Genomic DNA, 13,946 nt, shown 5'->3' with positions numbered 1-13,946 from the left:
GTCTGGGGGAAGGGTGGAGAAGCTCATAGCCCAAGTTGCTTGAAGTCCAGTGTTAAGTTTCCACAGTCTGTTTTGAAAACTATAGTCACTGCACCCGTTTACCAAGACATTTTGGAGCACTTCATGCTTCCTTCTGCTGACCAGCTTTTTGAAGATGCTGATTTCATTTTCCAGCAGGATTTGGCACCTGCCCACACTGACAGAAGCACCAAAGGCTGGTTAAATGACCATGGTGTTGGTGTGCTTGACTGGCCAGGAAACTCACTAGACCTGAATTGGTATTGTCAAGAGGAAAATGAGAAACGAGACCAAAGAATGCAGATGAGCTGAATGCCACTGTCAAAGAAACCTGGGCTTCCATACCACCTCAGCAGTGCCACAAACTGATCACCTCCATGCCACGCCGAATTGAGGCAGTAATTAAAGCAAAAGGAGCCTCTACCAAGTATTTAGTACATGTACAGTAAATGAACATACTTTCCAGAAGGCCAACAATTCACTATTTATTATTATTATTATTATTATTATTATTATTATTATTATTATGAAGTATTCTAATTTGTTGATATTAGTGGGTTTTTGTTAAATGTGAGCCAAAATCATCACATTTAAACGAACCAAAGACTACTTCAGTCTGTGTGCAATGAATTTATTTAATAGAGTTTCAAGTTTCACAATTTAAGTTGAATTACTGAAATAAATAAACTTTTCCACGACATTCTAATTTATTGAGATGCACCTGTATTTCAGTTCACTTGCATTGATAACATTTTCAGCATTCAAAATGTAACCGACTGTGATGTCGATATCATATTTGTTTAGATAAAAAGTCAAAACTACTTGAAATTATATTAGTAATTTTAATAACAAATATAATTTTTGAGACACAATGTGACATTTCAAAAGTAACAAAAAGGGTAAACATTTCTTTATATTTGTAAATTTTTGTTACGTATATTTGTTGACATAAAATGTTTAGAAATTTCAAAATTTTACTGACAATGTTGACATATTTAAATGCTGAATTTTCCTTGTACATGTACAGTACTATATTTCCTCCACATTAACTATGGAGTTGTGATATATAAAATGTCACAACTACAATAAATAAATTCAAAATTATGTGAAATGGTCAAATTTACCTTTGATTATAAATAATATAAGGTGGAAATGGATTTCTGTATTGCCAGCACTTGCAAATGCATATCTATTTACTGGATAACTGAAGGGTCAATTATGAGAAACGTTGCATATATGTGATAATTGATAGTGTAGAAGAAGGTGAGAAATTTTGCCTTTGAATGGTACGAATATTTATTTGCTTGGATGCTTGTACAAGTTCAGATATTAAGGCTTTATTATGAAGCTACATAGAGGTCAATTACTGTATCTCCCAGTGCTTTTATATGATTTCACCGTGTTTATTGATTTCAAAGTAACATTCTTGCAGCCTCCACATAGTCTAAATGTTAATGTAAATGTGTCCTTGAACACTAGTGTACATTCAGCACAGGTGAATGCTAGTTTACAGGTGAACATGTCCTCTCTCACACATGATTTATAGCACAGCTGAGGGCAACATCTGTCTTTTTTCATTTCTCCCTTTCCACTGCCAAGAAAAAATATTTTACTCTGTTCATTAGATGCCCGTAAAACATCCCGAAGCCTTTTAAAACTTTACCATAAAATGTGTTTCAGGGCTGGCAAAGTGAGGAAAATTATTACCACAGTTGTAGGGCACCCTCACGCTCGTAAAGAAGAGACAAAGATCCAATCTTTGCAAGTATCGTGGTAATGATTTTATTAATTAAATCAAGAGCGAATTCTGCCAAAAGTGTTGTTTTATTGCATCTCTGGCCTCTAGAGCATGTCAACATGACAAGAAACTGGATGGTGTTTAATGCACCAAACCCGCCTTTGCAAACGAGTGTGTTTTATATTTTTACGCACTGTACTTTTCAGAATTCTTTAGTTTTCACAGAAGATGGCTCGAATAACTTTTAAGATTGCACATCCACATAAAGGTGCAATGTCATTTCCACATGGGGAAGTTGTGGCCTAATGGTGAGAGAGTTGGACTTGCAATCGAAGGGTTCCACCTTCAATACCACAACTTAGGTGCCCTTGAGCAAGGCATCTAAACCCCAACTGCTCACCGGGCCGCCGCAGCATAAATGGCTGCCCACTGCTCTGGGTGTGTGTTCACAGTGTGTGTGTTCACTGCTCTGGGTGTGTGCACTTTGGATGGGTTAAATGCAGAGCATAAATTCTGAGAATGGTTCACCATACTTGGCTGAATGTCACGTCACTTCACTTTATTAAGTGACTATATAATTGTGCTTGAAAGATGGAATGTAAGAGATAATGAACACAATAAGAAGATGCAGATTATATACATGTAGTGGTCAGACAATAAATACAAACACCTTTTGATTATTGTAGACTGCAGTAAAAAAGCAAATTTTGTGACTATTCTTTGAGTCTCTATTCTTTATATTGTATCTCGGTGTAGTTTAAAGGGATAGTTCACCCCCAAAAATTACATTTTGTCATTAATAATTCACCCTCATGTCGTATAAAAACCTGTAAGACAAATTATGATATTTTAGATGAAATCCGAGAGCTTTATGACTCTGCATAGACAGCAATGCAACTGCCACTTTCAAGAACAAGAAAGGTAGTAAGAACATCATTAAAATAGACATTGGTTCAACTCTAATGCTATGAAGCTACGAGACACTATGGTTTTTGTGTGCAAAGAAAACAAAAATGACAACTTTATTCAGCTATTTTTATCCTCTTATTTTCTTTGCGCATAAAAAGTATTGTCATAGCTTCATAACATTATGGTTAAACTACTGATGTCACGTGGACTGTTTCAATGATGTCCTTACTAGCCTTGAATGTGTCAGTTCCATTGCTGTCTATGCAGGGTCAGAAAGCTGGTGGATTTCATCAAACATATCTTAATTTGTGTTCCGTCCCTTTAAGTTGTATTTACCTGTGTTTAGTTCAAGTTGTGGATGAAATAGGTTTCTCGATAGACTTACAAAAAGGGCAAATCATGGGAGTCCTCTTTAGCAGGTGCATCTGTAACCTTAACATCCCAATTATTTGGGGTTTTAAGAGCAGTGGTCTTTACATTTTTGACTGTGTACAAACAGCATGTAACGATTTCATCAGCAGAGAAGACTAATGGGTAAAAACCAATGAAAAAAAAAATAGGCAAAGGTAGGGTTAGGACAACTGATGCAAAGTCACAGCAAACCCATATGTTCACAGAGAAGAACCTGTTTCCACAAAAACTGACCAACTTTACAAAGTCAGCATCTGTCTTTCAGCTAACGGACAGTGGAACGCTTGGGCTCCGTGGAGTGGGTGTTCTAAGTCCTGTGACGGTGGTTGGCAGCGGAGGGTACGTGTTTGCCAGGGGTTGGCGGTCACGGGGCAGCCATGTGAAGGCAGTGGGGAGGAGGTCCGCAGATGCAGCGAGCAGCGTTGCCCAGGTAACCCTGCGAATAATTGAGCCCCAAGAGTCAATTATGTCAGAATGGGCAGAGAGGGGTGAATGAGAAATGGATGCAGGGATAATTATCTCTTCCGTTCCCGTTTTTTTTGCACTGGATCATTATTCATTTGAGAATTAATGAACATATACCACAATTGTATTTTTTCAGCGAGGAATGGTCAACACATTTTTTTTTTTTTTTTTTACCAATAATGGATATTTAATGTCACATAAAGGATGTCATGCTATTCTCATTTATTAGAAACCTTCTCAGTGGAAACAGTGCTTTATGTTCATGCATATACATGCATTTTCATGCACACTTAGGTATGCTACAAGGACAATTATAGAAACTGCTATTGTTGAATTTGCTGAATTAATCATTCCCCTAATCTCAAATGCAAATTGGTGGAACGTGAATGTCTTTACAAACATTTTTAAGTCTGTTTTAAGTCATATATATAATTTTATATATAATTATAAAAAAATATATAATTGTATATGTGCATTAGAAATACAGATTTACTTCATTATTTTGCAGCATTTATATGACCAAAAATGTTGTGGCATTTATATGTGGGCAATGTAAAATTAAAATGGCCTTTCATTATATTCTGACCCATTTCCCCCATTCTCCACCATCAATTACTTGTGGTCTTTCTAATGTCCTTTAAATAAAAAATAATAATAAAAATCTTTTCTTTTAAAAGTGTGTCTACATTTTATTCCTGAACCATAGCTCCTTATGAAATATGCCCAGAGGATTATGCTGTGTCCATGCTGTGGAGAAGAACTCCCTCTGGGGAACTGGCCTTCAACAGGTGTCCTCCCAACGCCACGGGTAAGAAAAGCCACAACACTCAGTGGGTGAAGAGCACTCAGCCAAACACAAAGACACAAAGGAAGAATAGAATGGCATCACAGATGCTTTCAAAAGAAAGAAAAAGAGCACAGCTTATGTTTTTCGCAGCTTTTCTTTTGCAGTGCATTTATTTCAATGATCTTGAAATTATTCATAAATTCAGAAGGCTACGAAGACAAATGTTTCTCACTAGTGTGTTCAGCACTGCTGCGACTGCTTTTAAATGGCTTATGCCGTGTGTACCTAGAGATTTTTGTCATTTGCATACCATTGAACCCTCCAGCGTTTTGTCAACATCTTTGCGAGGCCGCTTTCTGCAGTGTAAAGGGAGAAAAAGAGAAACCACTTCCCCATCTTTGAGATATAATATAGAGGCGTCCCCTTTTTCTTTTTTCTCTCTCTCTGTCTCGCTCTCTCTCCTCGGAACGGTCCGAGGTGTGAGTCTTACTGATTGTGGTCTGAAAATGGCAGAAGGTGCTGTACTGAATTTCTGTTACCTCCTGCTATCTCCTGTTGTGAAGAAGCTCCGCAACGCCACTACAGTGTCCTTGAAAGTGTAGGTGCTGGAGAAAAATAAAAAAGGCAGGCAGCACGGACCCAGAGAACAGGAACAGTCTGTTATAACTACAACTAGGCGAGCAGAGGCTGACTGCAAATGCGTGTATAGATGGATTAATGTCTTTTGTGGATATATTTCAATATGTGGGTGGACTGCCACCATAGGCCCGTGTTTACTTTTGTATTTTTTGGGGGGGTTAAGAACATTTAATTATATCATTTATACATAAAAGAGACAGTGTGTCAACCCGTGGGTGGAATTAGTTAGATTTACATTGTTTGGTTTCCACATAACCCACGTTGAAATTTCAGGTCGTGCAAAAGCACTGGAGTGGGATAAACTGGAGAGGCCATGAAATGCTGGAAAATCTTCATTCATTATGAGGCTGGAATTAAATTAAACTCAAACAAAAATGCATGAAAGCGACAAAAATCAAACAGTTGGAAGTAGCTAATGCTTTTAGAGAACGATTAATTAAGAATGATTGGCACTAAAAAATGCAGGATGAGAACTTTTCACTTTTGTGTTGTCCTACAGTATTTGTGCCGCAAACACGATTGGACGATGTTTGTGTGATCTTTACGTGTTTGTGTGAGATTAAATCTGGTTAGGCCCCTCAGTGGCGGCATGTGTTTTAATGGTGATGTCCAATTTGATCCGGCTCTTTGGGAGTTTTCTGTGATCTGTGGGCTGGATGTCCCTGCTTGGATGCCTCAGCTTGAGGGCAGGTGGCTGGCTGCAGCTGCGTCTCGGGTAGGCCGAGAGTGTTTCACCGCTGGCTGGGTAGCAGGCAGTGGAACCGCGTTGGAATGAGAGCAGATAAGATGTGTGTGGTGGAGGGGTGAGGGTGGGTGTGGTGAGGTTGTTCCAAACACATCTTCAATGCGAGACGATATGTGTAGGACACGCTCTGACGGATCGGAGGCGAGGAATTTTATGCATTTGTTTATTCGCTCCCAAGTGTGGGCGGCAGTCTTGTTGATATCTCAGGCTGCAGGGTTCAGTTTTCGCAGACGTCAAAAACAAAAAAGTCAGATTGGTTCGTGACAGCTGGTGTCGGTTAACATCATAATTCTGTGGTGGGAATTACGACCAGTTCTTTAAAGCACGTAATTACAGTTTGGTTTGTTGGCACTCATATACTGCAGAGGCACATGTGAGGCACATGTGATCTGGCAACCACCGCATCTAGATGATGATGAAGGCTGCTGCTTTTATCCTCTTGCTGAAAGATGTGTGGGCTGGCAGGTGGAATGAAAAAGGAAAAAAGACTTACAAGAACAATATAAACCCCTTCTCAGTCTCTGTCTCTGTATCTCTCTCTTCTCTCTCCTCCTCTGCAGGCACCACTAGTCGACGCTGCTCACTGGATCACCGCGGGGTGGCCTATTGGGAGCAGCCCAGCTATGCTCGATGCATTGCAAATGAATACAGATACTTGCAGCAATCAGTAGGTGCAAAGTCAGCTTCCTGCGCTCTGCTTCTGTTTGTGATGTGCCATAAATTACCCATGCAGTCGTCACTATCACCCAAAGTATTTCCACCCGGCACCCCAGACCACCGTGTAGGTCTACGAGATAAACTGCTATCATCAGAAAGGCAAATTAAACCGCTAGTATTTCAGTTTTTGAGACCCTGTGTTAATGGAGAATTCGCTCTAATTTCCTGTAAAATCTTGGAGATGGTTGTTCCAGCTCCAACTGAGCTTTTTCTGGGAGTGCACCTGTTCACCACGAATGAATGATTTTCGCTCTTTTTGTTTTCAGCTTCCTCTTATGTCAGTCTTACTAAAATGCATTACTTTGTGTTATTTCCAAGCTTTTGGGTACATCTCTCTCTCTCTCTCTCTCACACACACACACACACACACACACACACAGAAAACATTGTAAGGGACTTTCCTTAGACTTGTATTGGCTTTATACTGAGTTAATGATATTTTATATCCCCTAGCCCTTACACATTTTTGCCTGTTAAAAATTTAATTAAGGCATTATTTATTATTTTTATTAAGTAATTTCTCTTGTTAGATCTGCTGGCTGCTCAGGTTTTACTATCCTGATGGGGCTTATGGTCTTCCTCATTCTAGGCAACCCCCCCCACTCTCACACACACACACACACACACACACACACAAACACACTCTTCTGTCTGCCCTCTTTAGCCTCTTTCTTTGAGTCAGTGTGTATGGCATCATGTCTGCGTGACTAATGTATGTTTGTTCATTAGTCTGTTGCTTAAAAGTGAAGTGTGTCATTTATTTTATTTCTTTTTATGCTCAAAATGTAGTTATTTATACCAGTGTTTCCCAACCATGGTCCTGGAGGCACCCCAAAACTGCACGTCTCCTATCTCTGACACGCCATTTTCAGGTCTTGGAGTTTCTACTAATGAGCTGATGACCTGAATCAGGTGTATTTGATTAAGGAGACATACATAATGTGCAGTGTTGGGGTGCTTCCATGACCAGGGTTGGGAACCACTAAGTTCTACACTACTGTTCAAACATTTGTGGTTGGTTACGAATTTTAATATTTTTAAAAGACATTCAAAAACTCTTATGCTCAACAAGGCTGCATTCATTTGATCAAAAATACAGTAAATCAATAATTTTCTCTTATAGTTGTAATTAAATATTATTACAATTTAAAATATTTAACCCTTTTTTGACCGAGTAAGCAGGCACCTATAGCAACCTCTTATCAAAGGGTTAAACCATCTAAAACATCATTCCAACTTCATAGAAATGGCCTCAAACCACATAGAACACCTTGGCAATCCTGTAGGGCTCCAACAGGTTTAAAACCATTTAGAACAGCTTGGCAACCATAGCCAGAGACAAAACCATTTAAAACATCTAATCAACAGTAAAGCAACAGGCTACATTATATGCATATGCTGATTAGTTATGTTTTGAAGCATGGTAGCTGGTTTAAGATGGTCCTTAGTTGGTCATGAGCTGGTTAAAAGCTGGCTCTGAGCTGGTTCTGAGCAGGAGCAAGTTGCATAGGACCAACATATGACCAGTTAAAACCAGCTATTGACCAACTAGGGACCAGCTTAAACCAGCTCAAACCAAATGCCAACACATACAAAATAAATGCTTCAAAACAAACCTAGCCAACGTATTCTGTTTTTTCAACAAGGTAGGCAAACCACTCGTATTTCCTTCTGAAAATGTAAAGACTCTAAAAGAGTCTAAAATGTTTTAAATCCTATATCAATGTATCAAAACATTGTTCTGTCAGAGCTTCTTTATCAGTCCAACACGACAATACTGCATCAACCAACAGCATTATTTTGGAGTGTGACTATCTACTCATCGAGCCTATATCAGACAGGACAGTGTTTGAGAAACATCATTCTATAAACAGTTTGTTTAATGTGGCTTGAGGAATTATACACTTCACCTTTAAATACTAACTATAGTTTTTATATTACAACTTACTGTTAGTGTTCTGTTATAGTTACAGTCTTTGAAGGACACACAGAACCCAGTCTCTTTCCCTGTGTCTTTCTTTAGGTCCAGGGGCACCTTGCTAAAGGTCAGAGGAATTTGGCAGGAGATGGCATGTCCCAGGTTACGAAGGTCCTCCTGGACCTCACCCAAAGACGCAATTTCTATGCAGGTGACCTTCTCTCTTCAGTGGAGATTCTTCGAAACGTCACAGACACCTTCAAAAGGGCCAGTTATGAACCCTCTTCTGATGACTTTCAGGTAAGAGAGAAAATAATCTGGTTCTTGTTAACCTCCATGCCTATATGCATCTTGTAGCTGATTTCATTTAGGCATTGTGGTAAATTAATTTGTCTTAGGTCTTGAATGTTGATAATGCAGGTTGAAAGTAGCTACTGATATCACACATAACAGGTCCTGAATACAATACTTTTTACAATACTTTTTGAACTACTGTTCAGAAAGATTTTTTTTTTATTATTATTTTTTTTTTTAATAAATAAATGATTTTATCCACCAATAATGCATTAAATCATATATTATGGCTTCCAACACAACTGTTTTCAGCTGTGCTCATATTGAGCAGAACATTTGAATATTAGAATGATTTCTGAAAAATCATGTGACAGTGAAAACTGGAGTAATGGCTGCTAAAAATTCAGCTTTGCCGGCACAGAAATAAATACATTTCTTTTAATAATTTACGATTTTACTGTCTTTATTGTATTCTTGATCAAATAAATGCAGACTTGGTGATTTTTTATTTTCCAAATTCCATTTAAAAAGTATACTAACCCAAAAGGTTTGAAAGGTAAAATAAATTGGAAATATTTCATGATATGCTTTAAAGGGTTATTAAATGCATTTAAATGGGTTAAAAATAATTGCAACTATATTTTTTCAAACTTAGTTCTCTATGACATTACAACTCAGTATAGTCGCAAGTGAAGGGCTTGGGACTGTGTGCATTTTTGTGCAGCCAATTAGCTGTCATGATGTCATTTTCCTCCAGAATGATTAAACACATGGCAATGTGATTGGCTCTAAAATGCATATCTCCAGAAACGAATGCCTGTGCGCAGAGATAGCAGCATGCCAGTCACATGTTTCTGAGGGGTGATGTTCTAGTCGAGGAACTGTCGTCGAGATTAATGGGAATACGGACAGGTTTCTCCAGATATTCTAGGCATTTGGTTGAAGTTAGCAAAATGGCTAAAGTTAGTAAAACATCTCCAGTCACTTACAGCACCTTCAGAATAGCAATGTCACTGCTTGGCACCATGACTGATAAATATCTTGCCGCTCTTGCCCCTCACAGAGAGCTTATGGGATTGTGACACCGTGCGCCAGCTGCTGATAAGAGATAGTCACTAAGTCTATCTCATTCTATCTCAAAGCTCGTAGCCTTCCCAATGCCGAAATAAACCGATTTTTTCATGACCTGTTCGTTAGAATCTGGGTATTTTTACATAATACGGAGTGTAATGTGATTTTGTGCGTGTATGTTTGTGTGTCGGGTTGGTGTAGGAGGTTTTATCTAAGCCCTGATGTGAACCGGTGCGGCCCCTCCTCCCCACGCATGTGTGCTGGGGTGGGTTGTGTGTTTTGGAACGTATTAATGCTGTGTTTAAGTGGACGCATTACCACCAGAGGGAGCATAAGCATTCAAGTAGAAAAACAAGCGTGCCGGAGCCAAGACACTGCCTCTCTCCTGCCTTCCATGGCACAGAGCAGCAAACAAAAAAAGACAGGCGCACATCCAGCTGGATATCTTATTCAGCCCAGTCACCGCTGCAAACATCAGCTCTCTTTCCAGTCTTGGAGTAGACAGCTCTCCCAAGCGCCTTCAAACTCAACGGACGCTCTCTGTTCTTCCCCTTTAATTCTGTGCACATTCGAGTGCTTAGGAAAGATCAAGCAATCCCTGAATTGAAAGCAGCAGGAAATCCCAGGTGTGTTTTAGAGCCGAGGCCTCTGGACATGTCCCATCATCTCCCTGTAAATCAGTGCTGTGATCCTCAGAGTAATTCCCCGAGACACTGTTTGTTTAGACTTCCGAAATACAAGGGAGATTCTTCATTATTGCCTTTTCGGGGAACACTGAGTAGATTTTTTTTCTTCTTCTCTCAAACATTACAGATATGAAGATTTCTAGTTAGCTTTTTCAAGGGCTATGTAAAATTTCAATTTAAAGTCAATTAAATTCCTGTATCTACTTAAGCAGTAGGTACAAGAAGCTGAGCTATTTTTATGAATACAGTCACGGTTAAAGTCACAGACTCAAGTACATTATTGCTTTTTCAGTGCTTCACAATATTAAATATCAAGTCCACAAATAGTGTTTTATTATGCAAATTCATTAAACATTATTCTTCTGTTATAGAATATTGTCCTTGACAAGCAGGATATTATTCTGTTGGTACTCTGCATATACATACAAATTTTTCAAAAATGTATTATGAGGTTGTTCTGAATGAATTTAGTCATTCATAATGTCTTATAATACATCTCAGAATCTGTTCTTATGAATAGTTAAAACTATAATTATCATACACTTTTAAATTCCTTTATATTCTTTCAGAAGCACATTTCTTTAAAATACATGGTCAAAAATCATATTCATGTTTATATCATGCATTATTATGCATTGTAATTTTTAAGGACAATCATGTTTTATAATGTTGTTGTTATTGTTGTTGTTTACTCCCCCTTTTCAGGTTCAATATCACTATCCATCTTACCTTTATTTATTTATTTTCCTTTTTTTTTAATTGGTATATAACTCCTATTTTTTAAGTTCACTTTCCTATTTTACTTGCTGAAGTTTAGGTGTAAAAATGTGTTGCAATTCACGCTGAAATTTATACTTTTTAAACTATACAATTTATATATTGACTGAAATGTGATCCCAACTATGTTCCTGAGACAGCAGCATTCTACTAACTACAATGTCTTCTCTCCACAGAATTTTTTTCAGATCATCAGCAATCTCCTGGAAGAGGAGAACAGAGAAAAGTGGGAAGATGCACAACAGGTGGGTCTGAACATTGTGAACGAGTGTTTTTGAAGCTTCGGGGTCGAGATTGCTTTATTATGGTCACATCGCAGAGAGTATCTGGTGTTGTGTGTCACTCTGCGGCTGCGGCTCAGTGAATCGATTGCCATCACCAGTGCAGATGCTTTAGGTAATTGTCAGGTCAAAGAGGTGCCTGTCTCCACAGGCAGGGCTGCGTCAAATCAAACCTTTTCTGCCAAATACCGACCTCCCTGCTGTGCTGATTGGTGGAAGGACATGCAATATCCACTGCATCCACTTGGTGGCAGCAGCATTGGCAGCATATGTCCAGCTCTTATGCTTTCCATCAGCAGTGACGGCATTGTCTTCTCTCGCTCTCAGAGAGACAGTGTAAAAGCAGCCTGAGGGATTTGGACTTCAACAAGCTGAATGTTCTTTAGAAACTTAAAGGAAATCTCCAATTGCATTATTATTGCTCTGAAACAAATTGAGTGTATTAAATGTCTCTTTCTTTCCTTTAAGCCTGAACTGGAAATGCCTCTTAAGCAGACGGTGGTAATGTTAGTGTCTGTCAAATGTAAGCTGCTTTTGGAGCTCCTTCGTCTAATGTTTTCATCCGAGTTCTGGTAAAACACGAGTCCTTGAGCGGAGCGGGGTGCCGGGTGTCAAGCGAATTATCCCTTTAATGGAGTTTGCAGTAGGGCAGTGTCACAAGGCTTTTAAAGAAAAGCAATATGTTTTTAAGTCAGGAGTGTGTTCGGAGATCAGGTCACGTAGCCGGTTGCTTGTTTTGCCCAAGGTGTTTTGCCTGGTTTAGAACGGTCCCAGGAGCAGACGGTCTCTCGTTTTCCATCCACGTTCCTCCTCTGCTTTGTCAAAGATTGAATCTTCAAGCTCCTCGAATCATTAAAGGACATCTGAGACGCTTGTCACCGGCTCTATCAAACGATTGGCCTTAGAATGCCCTGACGTTTAAAGATCACCCAGGATTTTATCTTGTCAGTCTTGTCTTCTTCTTTAGAGTCAGCTCGTCTGAGCTTTGATTGCCAGTCTAGAGTTCACACCTCAGATTCATGGCAGTCTCTGCTGTTCAGGCAAAGTAGGGGGGACTTTTTAAAGGAAGAAGCTTTGACTTGCCTCGCAAATTCGCATCATGAAATAAAGAAGAGCCTGAGGTTCGTTACTAGTTTCAATGACTGATGGTCTTCTGACTTCTTATAGATAATAGTGAGGTAAAGTTATTTTCTTATCCTAATCAATAGGATATTAAATAATAATAGTAAATACATATAAAATATATGTGAAAATGTTATATTATACACACACACACACACTTGTGAACCCCCCGTAAAATTAAAGTTAAACATATGATATTAATAGATTTAATATAAAAAAAATAAAAAAATAAAAAAAAAACATTTAGCATTATTTTGCATTATTGGTACTTTTCTGTTAGTAAGGGAAATTGGCTTTTGAAGTATAGTACTGTATAAAAGATCCTATTCTGTAATAGTAATAGTAAATTATATTAATAAAAAATAAATTAAAATATAATTTTATTTTATTTTATGTTATTTTATTATTAAAAAAAATTGTAACTATACATTTAAGACACACATATGTATAATAAAAAATGTATAGATACAAAAATCTTAGAAAATGAATTTAGTTAAATATATAATATAATATTCCATTACCAAAAATGTTAGTAAAGGAAGTTGACTTTGTATTTTGGTATAAATGAGCTATGTTTATACCTGTTAGCATACTCCAGTTGGATATGCTTGAGACTCATGGTTAAATCTACATAGCAGAAGAGTGCACCAGTGCAAAAAATATACGACAGTAAAGAGCACATGATATGATAGAACAATTTACTGTATTTGCGTGACACTGAGTGCTGCAGCAGTGCTGGTTCATCTAATGGCCGTCAGCCTCGGCCATTTCCCGCATTGCTGTCTTCCCTGCACATTTCAGCAGCCCAGCGCTGTTGCCATGGAGAGAGATGCTCTCTGCTGTCCCCCAGCAGTCTGACCGAGGGGGGGGTGGGCCCTCAGCATCTCTCTCCCCGTCTGCAGCCTGTCTGATTGGCTTGGCCCAAGATCAGCCCCCGTTCGAATGCAGAGCCCGACTCCTGCCAGGGGGATTATTAGATATGTGACTCCATCGCCCTGTTTCTCCACCTCACTAAGGGTGCTAATTATGAAATGTCACTCAGTGCTATTTTTCTGCACCCGCTTTTTATTTTGCAGACTGGCTGCAATGTGTTTCTGTGCTTTGTTTGTTGTCATGACGAGAGGGAGTTCAGATGCTAATGAGACGAGAGAACTAGGAAGCACAGTGTCATATGGCATGTAAATCCATACTGTAAATCTGCTGCGGTAAAGGGCTTAAGACAACTTGGTATGAGAAAGTCTTGATTAAACTAGTATAGCAAACAGTGCAGTCTAATTTTAGCATTGTTTATATAGTATTATAGTGTTTTGTTTTGTTTTTTAAATTTCTTTTAGTTAGCTTTTACATTTATATCTTCAATTATATTTT

The 13,946-nt window shown here is 38.6% G+C and overlaps 1 protein-coding gene across 2 annotated transcripts in view; it reads left to right on the top strand.

Moving 5' to 3' along the window:
- Positions 1-13,946, top strand: part of LOC113092365 (adhesion G protein-coupled receptor B3-like) — a 78,905-nt gene that overhangs the window by 10,389 nt on the left and 54,570 nt on the right. For both annotated transcript variants that reach the window (XM_026257949.1, XM_026257948.1), the window contains exons 5-9: positions 3,342-3,506; positions 4,248-4,349; positions 6,273-6,379; positions 8,453-8,647; positions 11,352-11,420. In XM_026257949.1, coding sequence (XP_026113734.1) covers positions 3,342-3,506; positions 4,248-4,349; positions 6,273-6,379; positions 8,453-8,647; positions 11,352-11,420 — 638 coding nt within the window. The remainder of the gene's footprint in view (positions 1-3,341; positions 3,507-4,247; positions 4,350-6,272; positions 6,380-8,452; positions 8,648-11,351; positions 11,421-13,946) is intronic.

This window comes from Carassius auratus, unplaced genomic scaffold (genome assembly GCF_003368295.1).
Source record: "Carassius auratus strain Wakin unplaced genomic scaffold, ASM336829v1 scaf_tig00214575, whole genome shotgun sequence".
NCBI lineage: Eukaryota > Metazoa > Chordata > Actinopteri > Cypriniformes > Cyprinidae > Carassius > Carassius auratus.
Note: the sequence above shows the minus strand (reverse complement) of the source record. Positions and strands in the feature narration are given on the sequence as shown.